At 39.1% G+C, this 17,432-nt stretch overlaps 1 protein-coding gene across 9 annotated transcripts in view; it reads left to right on the plus strand.

Moving 5' to 3' along the window:
• NEK11 (NIMA related kinase 11) overlaps positions 1 to 17,432 on the plus strand; it is a 248,985-nt gene that overhangs the window by 67,104 nt on the left and 164,449 nt on the right. For all 9 annotated transcript variants that reach the window (XM_014731862.3, XM_014731863.3, XM_070238148.1 and 6 more), the window contains 2 exons: positions 13,990 to 14,054; positions 15,017 to 15,143. In XM_014731862.3, coding sequence (XP_014587348.2) covers positions 13,990 to 14,054; positions 15,017 to 15,143 — 192 coding nt within the window. The remainder of the gene's footprint in view (positions 1 to 13,989; positions 14,055 to 15,016; positions 15,144 to 17,432) is intronic.

A 17,432-nucleotide genomic window follows, 5' to 3' on the forward strand; every position in this document is an offset into this window, starting at 1 on the left:
ACTCTGTTCCTGAGATGAAAAATGAGTACCTATGTCCAACAAAAGACATGTACAAAAATGTCCATGGAGCCTTATTTGTAATAGGCAAAACACTGAGAAATGTCCATTTACAGTAGAATGGATAAATAAATTTTGGTATAGCCACACCGTAGAATACTGCTCTACAATAAAAGAATCACACACAATTGATACACATGACCTGGATGAATCTCAGAGACATGATGTTGGTGGAAAGAAGCCAGATGCAAAAAGAGTACATACTATATGACTCCATTTATGTGAAATTCGAAAATGGGCAAAACTAATCTATGGTAAGTCAGAATAGAGATTACCCTTGGATGGGGATTTTGACTGCAAGGGGCACACAGAAACCTTCTGGTATGCTGGATATGTTCTATATCTGATCTGGGTAGAGGATTACAAGGGTGATATATATGTATAAAAATTAATCAAGCTTAGGATTTATGCACTTTAAGGTAAAATATACTCTAATGTAAGACAAGTGATGAGTGCCAAGAAGAGAAAAATTTAAGTGCCATAGGAGATCTGAAAAGGGGTATGTTTCTATTTGGGAGAATCAATGAAGGCTTCTTGGAAGAGTGGTATTTGACGCAAGGTAGGTTTTGAAAATGGTCAAAGGTGGCTCAGAGCTTTCTAGGTTTAGGCGACAGAGTGAGCAAAGGCACAGAGCTGGGAAAACATGGCACTTTCAGAGTTAGTGATGAGTGGTTGAGTTGGGATGGCTCTTGGGATACATGAGTGAGGTTGTGAGGAAAGGTAGTTGAGATCAAGTTGTAGAGGGCTTTATTTTGTAAACGTTGATGCCATAGAAGTCTTTTGAGTGGGGCTACAATATGACCAGAGCTTCGGGAAGATTAGATGACAAATTATGGAGGGGAGAGAGGGGAACTTGAGTTATCCATCTGGAACCTTTTATAATGTCCATGCGTGAGGCTGTTAGATCGGAACCAATGTGGCAGCTGTGGGCAGGATGCAGAAGGATGAGAGTGAACTTGATAAGTAGAAATGACTGGGCTTGAAATTAAGTGGGTATGTGAGCTGTGATAGGAGAAGGTCAAGGATGAACCCAAGGTGAGTGAGAAGTTGGGAAGACACGTTTGAAACAATGATACTGAGTTTAATTGTGAATATGCTGGATGGAATATGGAGAGACAAAGAGAAAGAGAGTTAGAGAGAGACAAGGAAGTTAGAAGTGAGGCCCTAGATCTTGAGAAAACACCAAGACTCATCTGGGTTCCTCCAATATCAGATGCTTGAACCCAAAACTGGGGTACAAGAAGTTTATCTAGGAGGTGATCTCAGGAAGCAGAAGCCAGTGAGTGGGGAGAGAGAGTGAAATGGGGAAGTGAGAGAAGCCATACAGGGCACGTTATCGAGCTGGTTGCTGCTGTGGTAGAGGGATACAGAAGCAGCAGTCATCTACACCTATATATTTTAAATTTGGGGCTCCTCTTTTTGCATTTTTTCAGAGCTCTTTTGAAAATTCTCGCCTATATATAACTATTGTTTTCTAGCACTATTATGAATTTCCTCTTGAAAAATTCCTCATACTTCTGGGAATTTGGGGTGGAATGGGGAAACAGGTATCTCCATCTTGATCCAATCTCCAGAATAGTTTGTTTTTCCTTTTTTGGTGAGGAAGATTGGCCCTGAGCTAGCATCCATGCCAATCTTCCTCTGCTTTGTATGTGGGATGCTGCCACAGCATGGGTCGGTGCCTGTGATCCAAACCTGCAAACCCTGGGCCACCGAAGCAGAGTGCACAAACTCAACCACCATGTCACCAGGCCGGCCCCCAGAATAGTTTTTAAATGAAGAAATGCTACATTATTTCTGATCATAAATACATAATCTACTTTTCACTTCTGTTAGTTTTATAAATATTTAATTTGCATAGGTCTAAAATGTGTTTCCTGTGGAAAATAAACTATCTTAACTGTCTCTTCTTAAAACAATTTAAATCCAAAAGAATTATTCTATTAACACGGCATAGACACATATATAATGATGTAAAATAAGTGCCATAGGAGATCTGAAAATATCTGAGAATATTCGTAGTTCACTAAATCTACCTTGAGAATATGGCACTAAAACTCCTTCCTGCTGAAGAAAGTCATGCTGTGTTAACAAAAACCCTCCATCTCAGTGGCTTACAACAATCTTGTGTTGCATGCTGGCAGCTGCGGATTGGCTGCGAGTCTGCTCTACGTCCTTCCATTCCAGAACCCGAACTGAAGGAGCAGCTCCTATCTGGGACGTGCTTTTCTCATGGCAGAGGGAAAAGCAAGAGAGTTAGTGGAAACACTCCATGACTCAACAATTCTGCTCAGACCTGACAATAACCCCGTCCACTCAGATGCCATTGACCAGAGCAAGTCACATGGCCAAGCCCAGTGTCTGAGGGGTAAGGATGCCCATTCCTCCCAAAGGGGACACTCACTGCCAGGCACAAGATGTGTGAATATTTGAGAACAAGAATACAGACTACCATAATGTTTCACTAAGCTTTCAACTTAAATCTTTCCAACTATAGTCAGTAAAAATAGGTCTACCTACAAAGCATTATTGCAGCCTTTTCCTCATATGTTCTATAGTATACATTAAAACATATTTTGAAAATTACATAGATTGCTTACAAATGAGTTAGGGAGAAGATTGCCTTGGAAACAATACACGGGAAGAAGTTAGGTTTGGTTCTTCTGTTGCAAATGCCTTGCCAATTGTTCTAGTGTGGGTGATGGTTAATTTTATGCGTCAACTTGAGCAAGCCATGGGGTACCCAGATTAAACATTGCTCCTGGGTGTATCTGTGAAAGTGTTTCAGGATAAGATGTGTATTTGGATCAGTGAACTCAGTAAAGCAGATTGCCCTCTCCAACGTGGTTGGATACCATCCAATCCCTTGAGGGCCTGAACAGAACAGAAGGTAGAGGAAGGAGGAATTTGCCCCTTTTTCCTTCCTCACTGATGGAGCTGGGCCATCTGGTCTCATCTCATCTGCTCCTGCCCTTGGACTAAGAGACTTAGATCAGTGACTCGCCTGGTTCTCAGGCCTTTAACCTCAGACCGAATGACACCACCAGCTTTCCTGGGTCTCCAGCTTGTCAATCGTGGAATTTCTCAGCCTCCATAGTTGTGTGAGCCAATTCCTCATGATAAATCTCCATGTCTATCTAGATCTTCATCTGGATCTGGATCTCAATCTCCATCTCTCCTGTTGGTTCTGTTTTTCTGGAGAACCTAAGGACAGGACAGCAACAGAGGAGATTAAGAAGACCCTGAAAAACCTAAGAAGAATGAGGTTACAGAAGAAATGAAGATTTTTTTTCACTTCTTTGGAGCTTTCCTGTACATATTTTAATCTGGTTTATTTATACATTTGTAATATTCTAAATCTCTAGCATATGGCATAAACACGTAGAAATAATGATGTTAAAAGCTGAGAATATTCACAGTTCACTAAAAGCTATCTTGAGAATGTAGCACTAAAGCTCATTCCTCCCTGTGGGCCTGAACTTCTGGCGCACAGACAGATCTAAATATTTCAAAGGTGTTTGTCTTCCAAGGCAGTGTTTGTGGGACTTTGGAACCTTAGACAGAGCTAGAACTTTCCCGTCTCTGGAAGTGCAGTCCTGTAGGCTTCTTCTCTTTGGTCCGATTAATTGGCTTTTCTTTGAAACATCATCTGCTCTGGATGCCACAGCATCCATGGGAAGCACCCATGTTTCCTTGGGGGCAGAAACAATGTCTTCTTCTTCTTTGGTTGTTCCCAGTGCTAAGACAGAAACCGAAAAGCAAAACAAAAAACCCCCAAACTCCTTTCTGTTGAAGAGGGCGTTCACACAGCCTAGATTTTTTAAGGTGAAGGACAGAGCAGCCTCTCTGCAGAGACTCCGTTTGCTGGGGTTCTTGAGGCCTGGCTGATGTTCGTGCTTTCACAGTGGAGGAGAGACCAGGGCTGGGCCACTTTCCCTACATAGGACGACTGCCTCGGCACCTAGCAGCCCACATGTTTCCCCAACCAGCTTGCTGAGGTATTGTGTTAGAATAGCTAAATATTCCCTGAAAGGTGACATGAGGAGTTCATTTTTAGTGCAGTGAGGCTCCCAGGGAAGGAACCTCCTTGAGAATCTAGGTCAGTGAACATGCCGAGGGATGGAGGTGTGCTAGCCCAGGTTTGAAGATGGAAAAGCAGACAGAAGTTGTGGTGTCACCGGAGATTCTTGCTTTCTCCCAGCTCCCACCGCTTGAGGATGTCCTGAAGTCACTTTTTTCAAGGAGACCCCACCCCAGTACCAGGTACAGGCAACTCCTGCTGTGTTGGCTATAGGAATGTTGGAGGAAGACCTGACTCTGTCCCTGACTCACAACACAGAAGGCTCGTCATGGTTGTGAGGGTCCACAGTACCCATGAGGAAGCCAGGCAGGCACCTCAGAATCTAGGACGGAGGCCACACGACAGAGACCAGCAATGGGTGCTGCTTGGGCCGTGCATCACCAAGGAGTCATTGCTTGTGCAAGCATCTTCAGCAAGAAGAGTTTGCAGTTCACCCTGAGACCCTGCCAGATGAAGGACAGACCTGTGGGGAAGGAAACTGAGGTTTCAGGAACTATTAAGATAAGGGCTTAAAGGGACATGAAGGTTAAATTGTCTAGACCTCCTCCACAGTCCTGCCTTGGGCTGGGGGCCCGAGAAACACACACTCTGTCTACTTCCACAGGCTGTTCTTCCCTCTGCTGCGGTCCTGGAGGCTGGAAGATGTAGAAAACGACCTGATGGAGGAGACAGAGGCAGGAGCTCTACTGTGTATTTGGCCACAGTTGTCATCTCTTCTTAGCCAGGTCTCTTAACTCTCTTAGGCATCCTGAAACTTGGAAACGAGAGCAATCTACCACTCCCAGAGATATGGTGTGGGACGTATAAGATAATAGATGGAGAGCTACTTTGAGCTTTTTAGAAAAAATATTTTATATTTTATATAAATTATCTCTATTACTAGGCACTTTGTTATTTCTTGGATTTGATTTTTATATGCTTTAAAGGAAAAGATACTAACCAAATATATGACAAGACTTTCTTGCTGGAATTAGTTTTTCTTACTATAATCATAAAGTCAATAAATTATACTTTTAAAAAATTTACCAAATAGTGTTATATATGCTCTGTTGCATAGAATTTATTATTCCATTACCATGGTGCCAGCTAATTACTTCTCAGAACTGCTTTCTAATGTATACTTGCCTTTTTCTTAGGACTGAGGAGGGCTCAGCCTCCCCAGGGCTGTGGGGCTCTGATGGCAAAGGAGAAGAGCAGGAGAATGGTCACTGGGCAGGCGCTCAACGGTTCCTGCCTCACCAAGGGAACCCCAAGAGTGGGCATAGAGCAGGCCGAATTTTATTTAACCCTCTTTTGTTAAATATAATTGTTTTCCTTTTAACCATTAAGTAGTCAACAACGTGCTCGTGCACTGCCCAGCTCTAGATTTTGTAGGCATGTAAGAAGGCAGGAGAGAATATTGATTAAATGCAAAGTTTCTCTTGTTTTTTCGGGTTAATGAATGAGCCATAGCTAGATGGCCTTCATTTTTGTGCCCTCTTTGTTTAAAATCAACATAGTAAAACAGACCTGGATGGGAATAGTGGTTTGTGGGGTCAAACAGAACTGTTTATACTCATAGGCTGTGTGACCTTGGGTAAGTTATTTAGACTTTCTAAGCCTTGATTTCCTCCTCTTCAGATTGGGCATAAAAATAGTAGCATAAAGCGTTAGATTATGACACCTGGGGTTATTTGCCCCAAAATGAAGTGGCCCAGACTCTTGGTGCCCAGTTTCATGCTTCCCTTTCGTCTCCACTCTTGAAAGCAAGCTTATTCCTCTCTAATTCTCCGAAGCCTTAAACACGACAAAGAGTGTTTGAGTTCGAGGAAACTCCTGCCATCATCCCCAATTCTTCGCCTTATATACAATTCTGATTCCATTCCCTGTTTGAGTGTGTCCATTTGTCTCCTATGAAGTAAAGTAGATGGGCTTAGTAAGTGGCTTTTCTTTGGCCCTGCTCCTCAGTCATGGCTTGTAGCTTTGCTCTGGATGGCTGAGGTCTGACCACTGTACCAAGGTAACATTACTACACCTGTGTTATCATTAATCGTAAAGGTAAAAAAAGAAGTATTTTTATAACTAGTCCTTCTGGTGTAACTAATAATAGTACAATTTTGTGGGCAGGTATATAAGAGTAATCATTTGTTGGGAAAGAAGTTTCCTTATGACCTGGTGAATGTCTGTATTGGTAACCAATTATAAATGATTCTTAATAAGGTGGTGATGGCTGGGTTCCCTTTTGCTGTCTCCTATAGTTATTTGTGTACTTTTCTTTTATCTCTCCAACCTGATTGTAAGCATTATGGGACATATGGCCTTGTTTTATAAATCTTTCTATTTCTCAAATTATGTGTACAGCACATAGCATGTAGTTGGCACTCATTAATTATTTTTGTGAATGAATGAGCTCCATAAGGTGGTATTCATCTTTGTGCCAAGGATAGTGTTTCTAAAATTACCATATATTTATTGAGCCTATACGATGAGTAAAGATCTGAGTGGAAGAGGAAAAGATGACACAGACCCAGCCTGTGTTTTGCCGAGGCTGCCAGAGGCATTGGGAGGGCCAGATCTTGCTGTCTCTGGTAGGCTATGTATAGGGTTTTTCTTTTTTTTTCAAAGATTGGCACCTGAGCTAACATCTGTTGCCACTCTTTTTTTTTTTTCATTCTTCTCCCCAAAGCCCCCCCAGTACATAGTTGTATATATTCTGCTCATGAGTGCCTCTGGTTGTGCTATGTGGGACGCCACCTCAGCATGGCTGGACGAGCAGTGCCTTGTCAGTGCCCAGGATCTGAACTGGCGAAACCCTGGGCCACCAAAGCAGAGCGAGTGAACTTAACCACTGGGCCACAGGACCGGCCCCCATGTATATGATTTTAGACTCTATTCTGGAAGCAGTGCAGAGTGGTGGAAGGTTTTTAAGTTGAGTTTTCAGGAGCAAATTTTCATTTTATAAAGCCACATTCTTGTTCCCAACCTAAGTCTCAGGGATACTACTTCCAGACTGGGGTCTCCTGTTTAGGCCTGGCGATTAGATACATCATAGTAATTGATGCCTGTTATAATCATGAGTTAAAAATAGCCTTTGTTTGTGAAGTCAGAGAATTATATAGTTCGTTTTAGAGAGATGTCAATCAAAAATAGTTTGAAAAGTTTAGGCACATGTAAACTCAAGCATTCAATCAAGTTCAACGTACCAATTTTATTAAATGTTTGCAGTGTTACAGGGAATAATACAGGCAAGTCAGACATGGACCTCGTAGAGCTTACAATTTAGCAAGAGTGGTTGGTCAACTGTAGCATATAGTGTCAAAAGGAGAAGAGAAGTGGGAGAGCATGTCTAATTTGGTGGTGGTAGTAGGAATGGTGGTTAGGAATTAGGAGAAAATGATGGAAGGGGGATCCTTTCTAAGCTTGGGCCTCTGGGAAACAAAGCCTGGGGCAAGGATTGAGATGCTGATACCTTTTTTGAAAGATATAGACCCAGGATGGTAAGAGTGAGGATAAATTGAAGTGAGGCAAGCATGTGAAGCAAATTGAAGTGGTGTGTCATTGTACTGGCCATCACTTCACACAGAGCTGGGAAAGACAGCAGCAGGTTGCTCAGCAGGCATATTTGCATGGCTTGTAGGCGTGTGGACAGCATGCTTTGGGGAGAGAAAGAAGGGAAAATTCATCTGCCTATCTTCTTTCTCCTCTTGTCTCTCACTGGTTCACTCCAAGGGAGTTAATTCCCTTGCATGTTCAAGTTGCATCATCTGGTTCCTTCCATTGCCTCTTGGAATGCTGGATCCCATGTCCTGTGGTGTGCTGTTTCATCCTAGTCCAGATGTGGCAAGAGCCAGAGGGCCTGGCATTCCCGACAAGTGACCGATGGGCCTCCAGGATCAGAGATAGGCAGCATCTTTGGAAGGAAAGAGTCAGGGGACTCCAAGGAGGTACATGAGGTTTGTATCCAATAGAATCCTGAAGAACAGATAGGAATCTGAGAGGCAGACATGATAGAGGAGGACATTTTAATACGAGCAGTGACAGAAGAAGAAACGCATGTGCTGTGTTTGAGATAAAGCAAGCGCCAGATTGGTTACAACAGAGATCTGACAATGTATTGGCCCAGATTTTCTTGGCTTGAGTTTTTTTCCCTTTAAAAGGTACTCCAAATATATAACTATATGTTTATTTATTTTTCGTATAAGTAAATTAACCAATTGGAAAAAATCCTTTGTCGGGCCATTTCTTACAGATGTATGAATAGGTGGAGGAGGAAGCTGGAAATAGAAGACTCTAAATGCTGAACTGTCCTTAATTCAGCCAGCAGTAGGGGTCAAGGGGGATCTTGAGCAGGGAGTGGGGTGTGGAAGAGTGAGGGGGAAGGACAGTGTGGTTTAAACCCCTCCCGATAGTTCAATCCTGGGTTTTGAGGTACTCTGGGTAACTCAACTGCTCTGTTGTTCCCTGTTCATCATCCTTTGCTTGCTATCCTCACACAGACTTTCCTTGTTGGTATATTGGTGGTAACAATAACATTAGCAATATGAGCAGTAACAATAACAATCACAACCGTGGCTCATCCCCTTGCTTCATTCACATCTCTGCTCTAATGTCACTTTCTCCAAGGCATTCACTGACCACCTGAGCTAAACTAGCATCTCCCTACCCTGGTTAGTCCCTAGCCCCTTACTCTGCTTTATTGTTTTAATAGTATTAATTGTTAGCTGACATCCTATTATATGTCTGCTCAGTTAGTTGTTTTCTGCCTATTTACTTTACCAGAATGGAGCATCACAAACAAAGAGAATTTGTCTGTCTTGATCTGTCGTCGCCAGTGCCCGGCACTGTTCTAAGTACCTTACAGGGTTCTAATTTAACTTCACTGAGGCCAGAGAATGTGTGGACTGTGTGGTGCTGACTCTTTGTAATCTGCTGAGACCTGCTGTATGGATTAGTTCACTGTCAATTTTTGAAAGTACTCCATGTGTGCCTAAAATAACAGGCATTTTTAAATTTTTTGGTGCAATATTCAATTTCTGAGCATTAGCTCAAGGTAATTGTGTTTTTCAATTTATAATTTTTTTAATTTATAATTTTTTAATTTATAAGTTTTTAATTTATAATTGTGTTGCTAAAATCTATATCCTTATTAATTTTTTTGTCTACTGAATCTATTAATTATTGAGGGAGATATGTTAAATTTCCCATTATGATTGTGGATTTGTTAATTTCTCCTTAAATTCTTTTAGTATTAATTTTCACTATATATTTAAGCCTGTGTTGTAAGTTGCACACAAGTACAGAATTTTTAAATCTTCCCAATAAATTATTGATTTGTTCATTTTGTGGTGATATTCTTTGTCCTTAAATTTACTTAATATTGCTTTTTGCCAGCTTTCCTTTGCCTGCAGTATCTTTTTTATCCTCTTACTTTCAAATCTTTCTCTGTCCTTATGTTTTAAGTGTGTTCTTTATAACAAGTTTTTTTAAAGATAGTTAAGGGCCGGCTCAGTGGCGCAGCGGTTAAGTGTGCACATTCCACTTTGGCGGCCCGGGGTTCACCGGTTCGGATCCCAGGTGCGGACATGGCACTGCTTGGCAAGCCATGCTGTGGCAGGCATCCCACGTATAAAGTAGAGGAAGATGGGCATGGATGTTAGCTCAGGGCCAGTCTTCCTCAGCAAAAAGAGGAGGATTGGCAGCAGTTAGCTCAGGGCTAATCTTCCTCAAAAAAAAAAAAAAAAAGTTAACTGATGATTTTAGTCTGTCATGATTAACAATATATGGAATGTATTTCTATCATTTTATTTTGTTACACTTGTTTTTCTCCTTTCCCTGACTTCTTTGGATTGGTCAGGTTTTTGTTATTCCCTTTCTTTTCTACTTAGTTTAACAGTTATGCATTTTGTTCCTATTGTTTTAGTGTTTACCCTTCAATTATTAAATGCATACTTGAATAAATGAAGTTTGAAGTTAATGTATGTATGCTTTTCTTAAACATTATAAAGATTTTAACTCCAATTACTTTCCTCCTTCCTTTTATATTATTGTTATTCAGGATTTCGGTTCTATTTTCTCTGAATACAATTTAGCAATTAACGTTACCGTTATAATTGGTCTTAAACTGACCCTTGCTTAGATTTGCTTAGATTTATCAATCTCTTGGTTCACCACTCCTTTTTGTGTCCCAGGCCTTCCTTCTGTGGCATTTTCATTTTCCCAGAAATAAATCTTTAAGTTATGTGAATGGTAAACACTATCAAGTTTTTGGTTGGTTTGCTTGAAAACATCTTCAGTTTTTACTTGTTCTTTTATAATAATTTGGCTATTATTTTATAAAATATTTAGCTAATATATTACATATTAGTTATTAGGCATAAAATTCCAGGTTGACAGATATTCTAACACTTTGAAAATATTATCCCTCTGTCTTCTGGATTCTGTCGCTGATGTTGAGAAGTCACTTTCCATTTAATTGTCTGTTAAGATAATCTCTTTTCTTTTACCTAGTTCTCAATCTCCTCTCTTTATCATCGGTGTTCTCCAGTATTAGAGAGTTTCATTTAGTTGTAGATATCTTTCTTCCTTTTCTTTTTCTTCTGCTGGAGATTTGTTTTGCTTTTGATCTTGTGAATTCATGTCTTTCTAAATTCTGAAAATTCCCTTCTCCCATTATCTCTTTGGATTTTGTCTCTTCTCTCTTCTCTTCTCTTCTTTCAGAGTGTCTATTAGATGTATGTTGGACTTTCACATTCTAGTCTCCATTTCTATGAATTCCTTCTAGGGATCAATTTACACATATGTTAGAACTTTTTAAAACCATATTTAAAATGTCTCTTATACTCTTGTCTATGTTTTTGACCGCTTTTTGTGTGTGTGCTTCAGTCTGAATATTTTTCACTAACCATTATTCCAGTTTCTAAATCCTCTCTTCTGCTGTGTGTCATCTGCTTTCAAACATATCTACTGAACTCTTAATTTTAGTAATTATATTTGTTTCAACTCAATAATTTCTGTTGAATTCTTTTTAAAATTGTATATAGCATCTAGTCCTCTGATGAAGTTCACCATTGTGTCATTCATTTTCATGAACATAATTGTCATAGTTACTTTTAAGTCCTTGTCCAATAATTCCAATAGGTGGATCACCTATTGATTTGTGTCTGTGTTTTTTTTTGTTTTGGTTTTTGGTCATTGGTCTTATCTCTTGGCATGCCTGGTAGTTTCTGAGTGAATGCCAGACTATATGTCTAAAACAGTATAGAGACGTTGAATGATATTATCTTCCTCTGGAGAGGATTTAATATTTTTTCTGGCTGTTAGTTACAGTAGGGGCAGATCACCTTGATCCAATTAGGGACTGAGATAGTTTAAGGCTAGGTTTCAGACTTTGTGGGGGCTGATCTATTTCCAGTTTGCCTTTATTTCTAAGTAGTCCCTCAGGGTTTCTAGCTGAAGGCTTTAGATATCTACCAGGACCCCTCCTCAGCGTTGCAAATCTACTGAAAGCTCTGCTTGGCTTTTTAGCCTCTTAGCAGCTGCTTTCTCCTTAATGTCTTGTCGCTGAACTGCTTAGGAGTCAGCAAGTACTTCAAGGGTAGAATCTACGCAGGGTGAGACTCACTTTTCTTTGGTCCCTTTTTCTCTGGAAATTTTGCCCCTCAAGTCCTGGCTGCCTTTGTAGCCCTGAACTACAATGTTTGTCTTCCTAGAGGAATGAAACTGCTGCAAACTCTTGGCCACGGCATTCTGCTTATGCCGAATTCTCTGAGAGGAAAACGCAAGGGAAAATGTTTGCCTTTGTTTTCTTTTGTTTCCTTTTCCTCATTTCCTTTCTTTGTTTTCCTTCTCTCCAGGGTCTGGCCCTTCAAGTGCCTTCATTTGCCTTAACTTATCTCTGATATCTTCAAAGAGCTGTTTTTTTTAAAAAAAGAATTTTATCCAGATTTCACACTGTTTAAATTTTACAGTATTCTCTATACAACTGTGGGAAGTGGGAGATTTAGTGTGATATAAGCTTACTCCATCATAGTTGGGAGCTGAGCTCTTAATCTTGAGTTTCTTATTTTAATAATCACATTCTTCCCCTAGAACCTCTATTTGATTGTTTCTCAAATCGGCATCGTCTGTTTTTGGATATGATTGTGTTTCTATCTTGTGTTTTATATTCCTTTTTAAAATGGTTTTAATAATTTAAAATATACTTATAGTTTGTATCCTATTAAATTACCTGAAATTCTCAGGGGTTTAATTTTATTATATATTTTCTGCTGACTCTTAGTTTGCCCTTGCTTCTGCCAGATGCCCCAAGAGGGTAGTAGCAGCTGAGAACCAATTTTTATGTTAATTTCTTGGTTTGGGATTTCTGGAGCTGTACCACTACCACGTATTTGAATTCCAACTGTGAGTGAGCAGAAAGCTATGGTTATAAAATACCTAAGGAGATGGTTGTTTGTCCACTCAGAGTTCAGACCTACACATATAAGCTTTCTTATCATTTTGTTTACTCATGAGTGGATGTTTCTGAAGTCATACTTTCACTTAAGGTATGGATCACATGTAGGATTCAGACTACATATAGTCCCAGCTTTCCATATTACATGGGCTTAAGGTCTTGGCTCTTGTTCTCTGAGGCTGTTAAAGCCAGCTCATGAGTTACTGAGACCAGCACAACCCTCTAGGGCAGCTGAGAAATCAGCACCTACTGCCCATTCTGATTTCCAGGGTTTTTTTGGATAATTCCCTGGGATTTGTCTCATTTTCCTGAGGACTCAGCTGTGCATATATGAAGGTATTTGTATACTTGATTCAAGATTTTTTGGTGTGTTTTTTTGGAAGAAGTTTTCAAGCTGTCTAGTTCTCCATAATTCTAGAAATAAAAGTCTTAACTGACATAATTTACACTGCTGGTTTATAGTAAAACTTAATAAATGTGATCTATTACTAAATATCATTGTCAACATTATTATTTCCACAAATACATAAAACCTGAGCATTTGGGTTACAATAGATAGGAGATTATATATATGCATTTGGATTATAATATATATGAGACTATATGTATTATATATAAGATATCATATATAACATATATATAATATGTAGTAGATTATATATAATATATTATAAATATAATATATTATATTATATTAATTATATATTATATATAATTATATAAATTAATTATATTAATTATATTATAAAATATAATTATAAATATAATATATTATAAAACTTTATGATGACCCAGTCTGTGAACTGGGTATATGGTTACTGGATATAGTACTATGTAGATCATGCTACAAAAACACAGTAAAATCTGGCCTATTGAAATAGTTGAGGGACCGGCCCCGTGGCATAGTGGTTAAGTTCACGTGCTCTGCTTTGGTGGCCCAGAGGTTCACCGGTTCGGATCCTGGGTGCAGACATGGCACCGCTCATCAGGCCACGCTGAGGCGGCATCCCACATGCCACAGCTAGAAGGACCCACAACTTAAATATACAACTATGTACTGGGAGGATTTGGGGAGAAAAAACAGAAAAAAAAGAAAGAAGATTGGCATTGATTGTTAGCTCAGGTGCCAATCTTTAAAAAAAAGAAAAGAAAATTAAAAAAAAAAAATAATTGAAAGCACATCAATCACCCTTCTCCCAACTCTGTGCTCCCCTGCCTTTAAAACTTTGTTTCATAACTCTTATTTCCTCAGGAAAACTAGGAAATGTTGTGGCTTTGTAGCTTTTAAACATTGAAAGATGTATCCATGGGAGTGTATATTTGTGTGAATCAGTTCCCATACACCCATATATATTATTTCTCTTTGGATTTAAAATTTTTTAACTTGCGTGCAATTGTGTATCCTTTTTTCCCTTTGTAGGAGGATACTTCATCGAGACTTGAAATCAAAGAATATATTTCTGAAAAATAATCTACTTAAAATTGGTAAGATTTTTAAAAGTATGTATTTTAAAAACATAGGAGCATATATTCTACATGTTATTGATGTATTAAATTGCAGGATATAGTACCTAAAAGTGTTAGAGTAATCATTGGTTTATTAAAGTTCTCAAATTTTTGTTCCTACTTGGTTGGACCCAACAAAACTCAATTATTTTGTTTCTGACTATCTGATATAAATGGAGATATAAATTTGCTATGTACTCGATAGGTTTAACAAATATTTTTTGAGTTCCTATTCCATGCCAGGCAGTTTGCAAGCAGTTAGATTTGTTCTACTGTTTTCATTGCTACAGGTTTCCCCACTTATTTTTCCACAAGCAGTTAGCAGTTATCACAGATAATTAAAACGTTGGTGTAATGGCTTTGTTAACCTTTAGTTCTCCTTCAGAACTGTACCTCCACTTGTAACAGTTACTGGATTGTTTAATCTTCATGTAAGATGTTCTGAGAGCGGAAGGCATAAAAGCAAACAACTAATTAGGCAAGGATAGAGAAGCTGGTGGAGGCAGATTTTTATAGTCATGTTCTTGAAAAGTCTCAGGTCTTCTGTTTAAAACGTTTTCTTTATTGTAAATGAAGAGCAAACTGCCCCCTCAGATGAAACTGCAAATGATTATATTCAGCCCTTCCCGAATCATTCTGTCTGTTGTTGTTCAGACTTGAAATAGCTTTTTGTTTCAAGTTGCTGGTTCTCCACAATTCCAGAAATAAAAAGTTTTAGCTTACATAATTCACTTTCCTGGCTCAAAGTCTTCTTTCTCCTATAAGGCTTTGGTTTTTAAAGCTACTCACCAGCATTGTATAATTTAAAATATATAACTTTCCTCTCTGTTTAAGATGTTATAAATCATTGCATATTAAAATTGTCAAATTAGACACAGTTGTTAATTTCCAGTGCTGATTTTTGTTGTTATAAAATTCATAAAATTAATTATTATTTCAAGGGGATTTTGGAGTTTCTCGACTCCTAATGGGATCCTGCGATCTAGCCACCACTTTAACTGGAACTCCCCATTATATGAGTCCAGAGGCTCTGAAACACCAAGGCTACAACACAAAGTCGGACATCTGGTGAGTGGGCGGTGGGCTAGTCTGGGTGACTCATTTGTCTGCTGCCCTGAGAGAACACTACATTTTGGTTCTAGGCTCATTTACTTACTACATCCATTCACTCTATATCTTTGAAATATGAGTCATTCTGTGACCAGAGTAAAAGAAGGTCTTCCGGATTTGGAACCTGATGTATTCCATTAAATTGATTTCAGAAACTCTCTTTATTCATAGATTAATTGGTTGGTTTGCATTTTTTCTTCTTGAACCAGAAAGTAAGGTTCTTAATGTATCATAAAAATCAAATCCTGATACATTTCTGCTAGCCTGTTACATAAAGCATTGGGATTCTAAACACTGTGCTTTCTTTTTTTTAAGATTAACTTACACCTCTGTAGGGAACGTACAGCTTTTTAAAAAATTTCTTGTCTTGTTGCTTTTAAGAACTTTTACTAAAGATATGAACTTTAGGGATAAATTTAAATTAAAAAAACTCTGGTTTTCAATAATAGATGCAGCTGAGATTTCTCAGTTTCTCTGAGCTCTTATACCAAAAGAATTTCTCCTGCCTGTCACAGAACCACTTTAAATCTTAGTGCAGAAGCCATGTGGAAAATTGCATTCTGTTGTTAGCAATAGATCCTATTTGGGGAAAATTTCTTTTCCTTTGAAGAGGAATCTTACATAATTTTTGGCTTGTTAAGGGTCGAAAGGACAATCTAGCTGAGAGCTTGTTAAAAATTAAGTAAATAATTATTGTATGCAAATCAACTTGAGTAGTTCTGAGCTTTCAGAGATGAGCACTGTGAAAGATTGTGCCAACTTCGTTCGTTCTTCTAAAGAGGATAAAGTAGAAAGTTAGCTTTTCTCTGGTTAGGGAGAAGTAAGCACCACAGGCAATATGCCTTGGAATTTTCATGAGGGTCATTGCTCCTCTTCTCGTTCTGGTGCCTCCCCGGTGGGAGAGAACCCTGTCAAGGTTAGGTCTGGCTATGGCAGATCCCCATGCATTCTGTCCCTTCAGTTTGCTCTTGTGATTATTCATTTCTAGGTTCTTCAATGGGTTTTTTCATTGTTAGCTTGTTTCTGTGCCAGTGGTCTTCTCCGATTCACCTACCGTTTTTCCTCTATCACAACCTTCCCTAACCTCCTCCAAAAAAACAAACACAAAAAAATAGGTGAAAAATACAAAGGTATGGTCAGCGGAATGAGTTTCTTTACATTTTGTTTATTGAGCATCCACTATTTGCCAATAACTGCGTAATAATAGCCTTTAGGGTATAAAATCAAAAGTAATAGGATTCCTGCCCCTCAGGAGAAGTTTTCTTGCTCTTTTTAGAGTAATTTTCTCCAGTTTGAGAAAATCAATCTTGGGCTTTGGATTGAAGTTGAGTTTCATACCTACATCTCTCTTCACTCTTAATTTTTTTAAATTATTATGGACATTTTAAAATAGATTCAAATATATAATTGCTTCATGGTTTAAGATTACATGGTATCTCAGGAAGATGTTCCATCATGTTATTTGAATTAAGAGTAAATTAATTTATGAAGTCCGTCATTTAAGCCTTTGGAATGACATGCAGCAGGAACACTGGCTCTTGTTGACACGTCTCCACCTCTGCTCGCCAAATCAGATGGGTGTCTCCTAAGAAACTGAGGCACCAGAACTCGCAGAGAGAAGAGCAAAGCATGGAGTCTTTTTGTCTAGTTGTGTCTGTCTTCTTTGTTAAAAAACTGTTTCTAGTATTGCATAAAGAATTACAGGGGCTGGCCCCATGGTTGAGTGGTTAAGTTCGTGTGCTCTACTTTGGCAGCCCAGGGTTCGGATCCTGGCTGTGGACGTAGCACTGCTCATCAAGCCAGGCTGAGGTGGCATCCCACATGCCACAACTAGAAGGACTCACAACTAAAAATACACAACTATGTACTGGGGGGCTTTGGGGAGAAAAGGAAATCATAAAATCTTTAAAAAAAAAAGAATCATAGAAATATCAGACATTATTGCTATAATGTTTTAAGCTTACAAAAATATCTGGCTCAGGTAAATCTTAAGAAAGCCAGAACTCCCCAAATATAAAACTGCAGGAGAGGGCTGGCCCAGTGGCCATGTGGTTAAGTTCTCACACTCCACTTCGGTGGCCCAGGGTTCTGCCAGTTCATATCCTGGATGTGGACATGGCACCGCTCATCAAGCCATGCTGAGGTGACATCCCACATGCCACAACTAGAAGGACTCACAACTAATATACAACTATGTATTGGGGGGCTTTGGGAGAAAAAGGAAAAATAAAAAAAATCTTTCAAAGA

The sequence above is a fragment of the Equus caballus genome, chromosome 16 (genome assembly GCF_041296265.1).
Source record: "Equus caballus isolate H_3958 breed thoroughbred chromosome 16, TB-T2T, whole genome shotgun sequence".
NCBI lineage: Eukaryota > Metazoa > Chordata > Mammalia > Perissodactyla > Equidae > Equus > Equus caballus.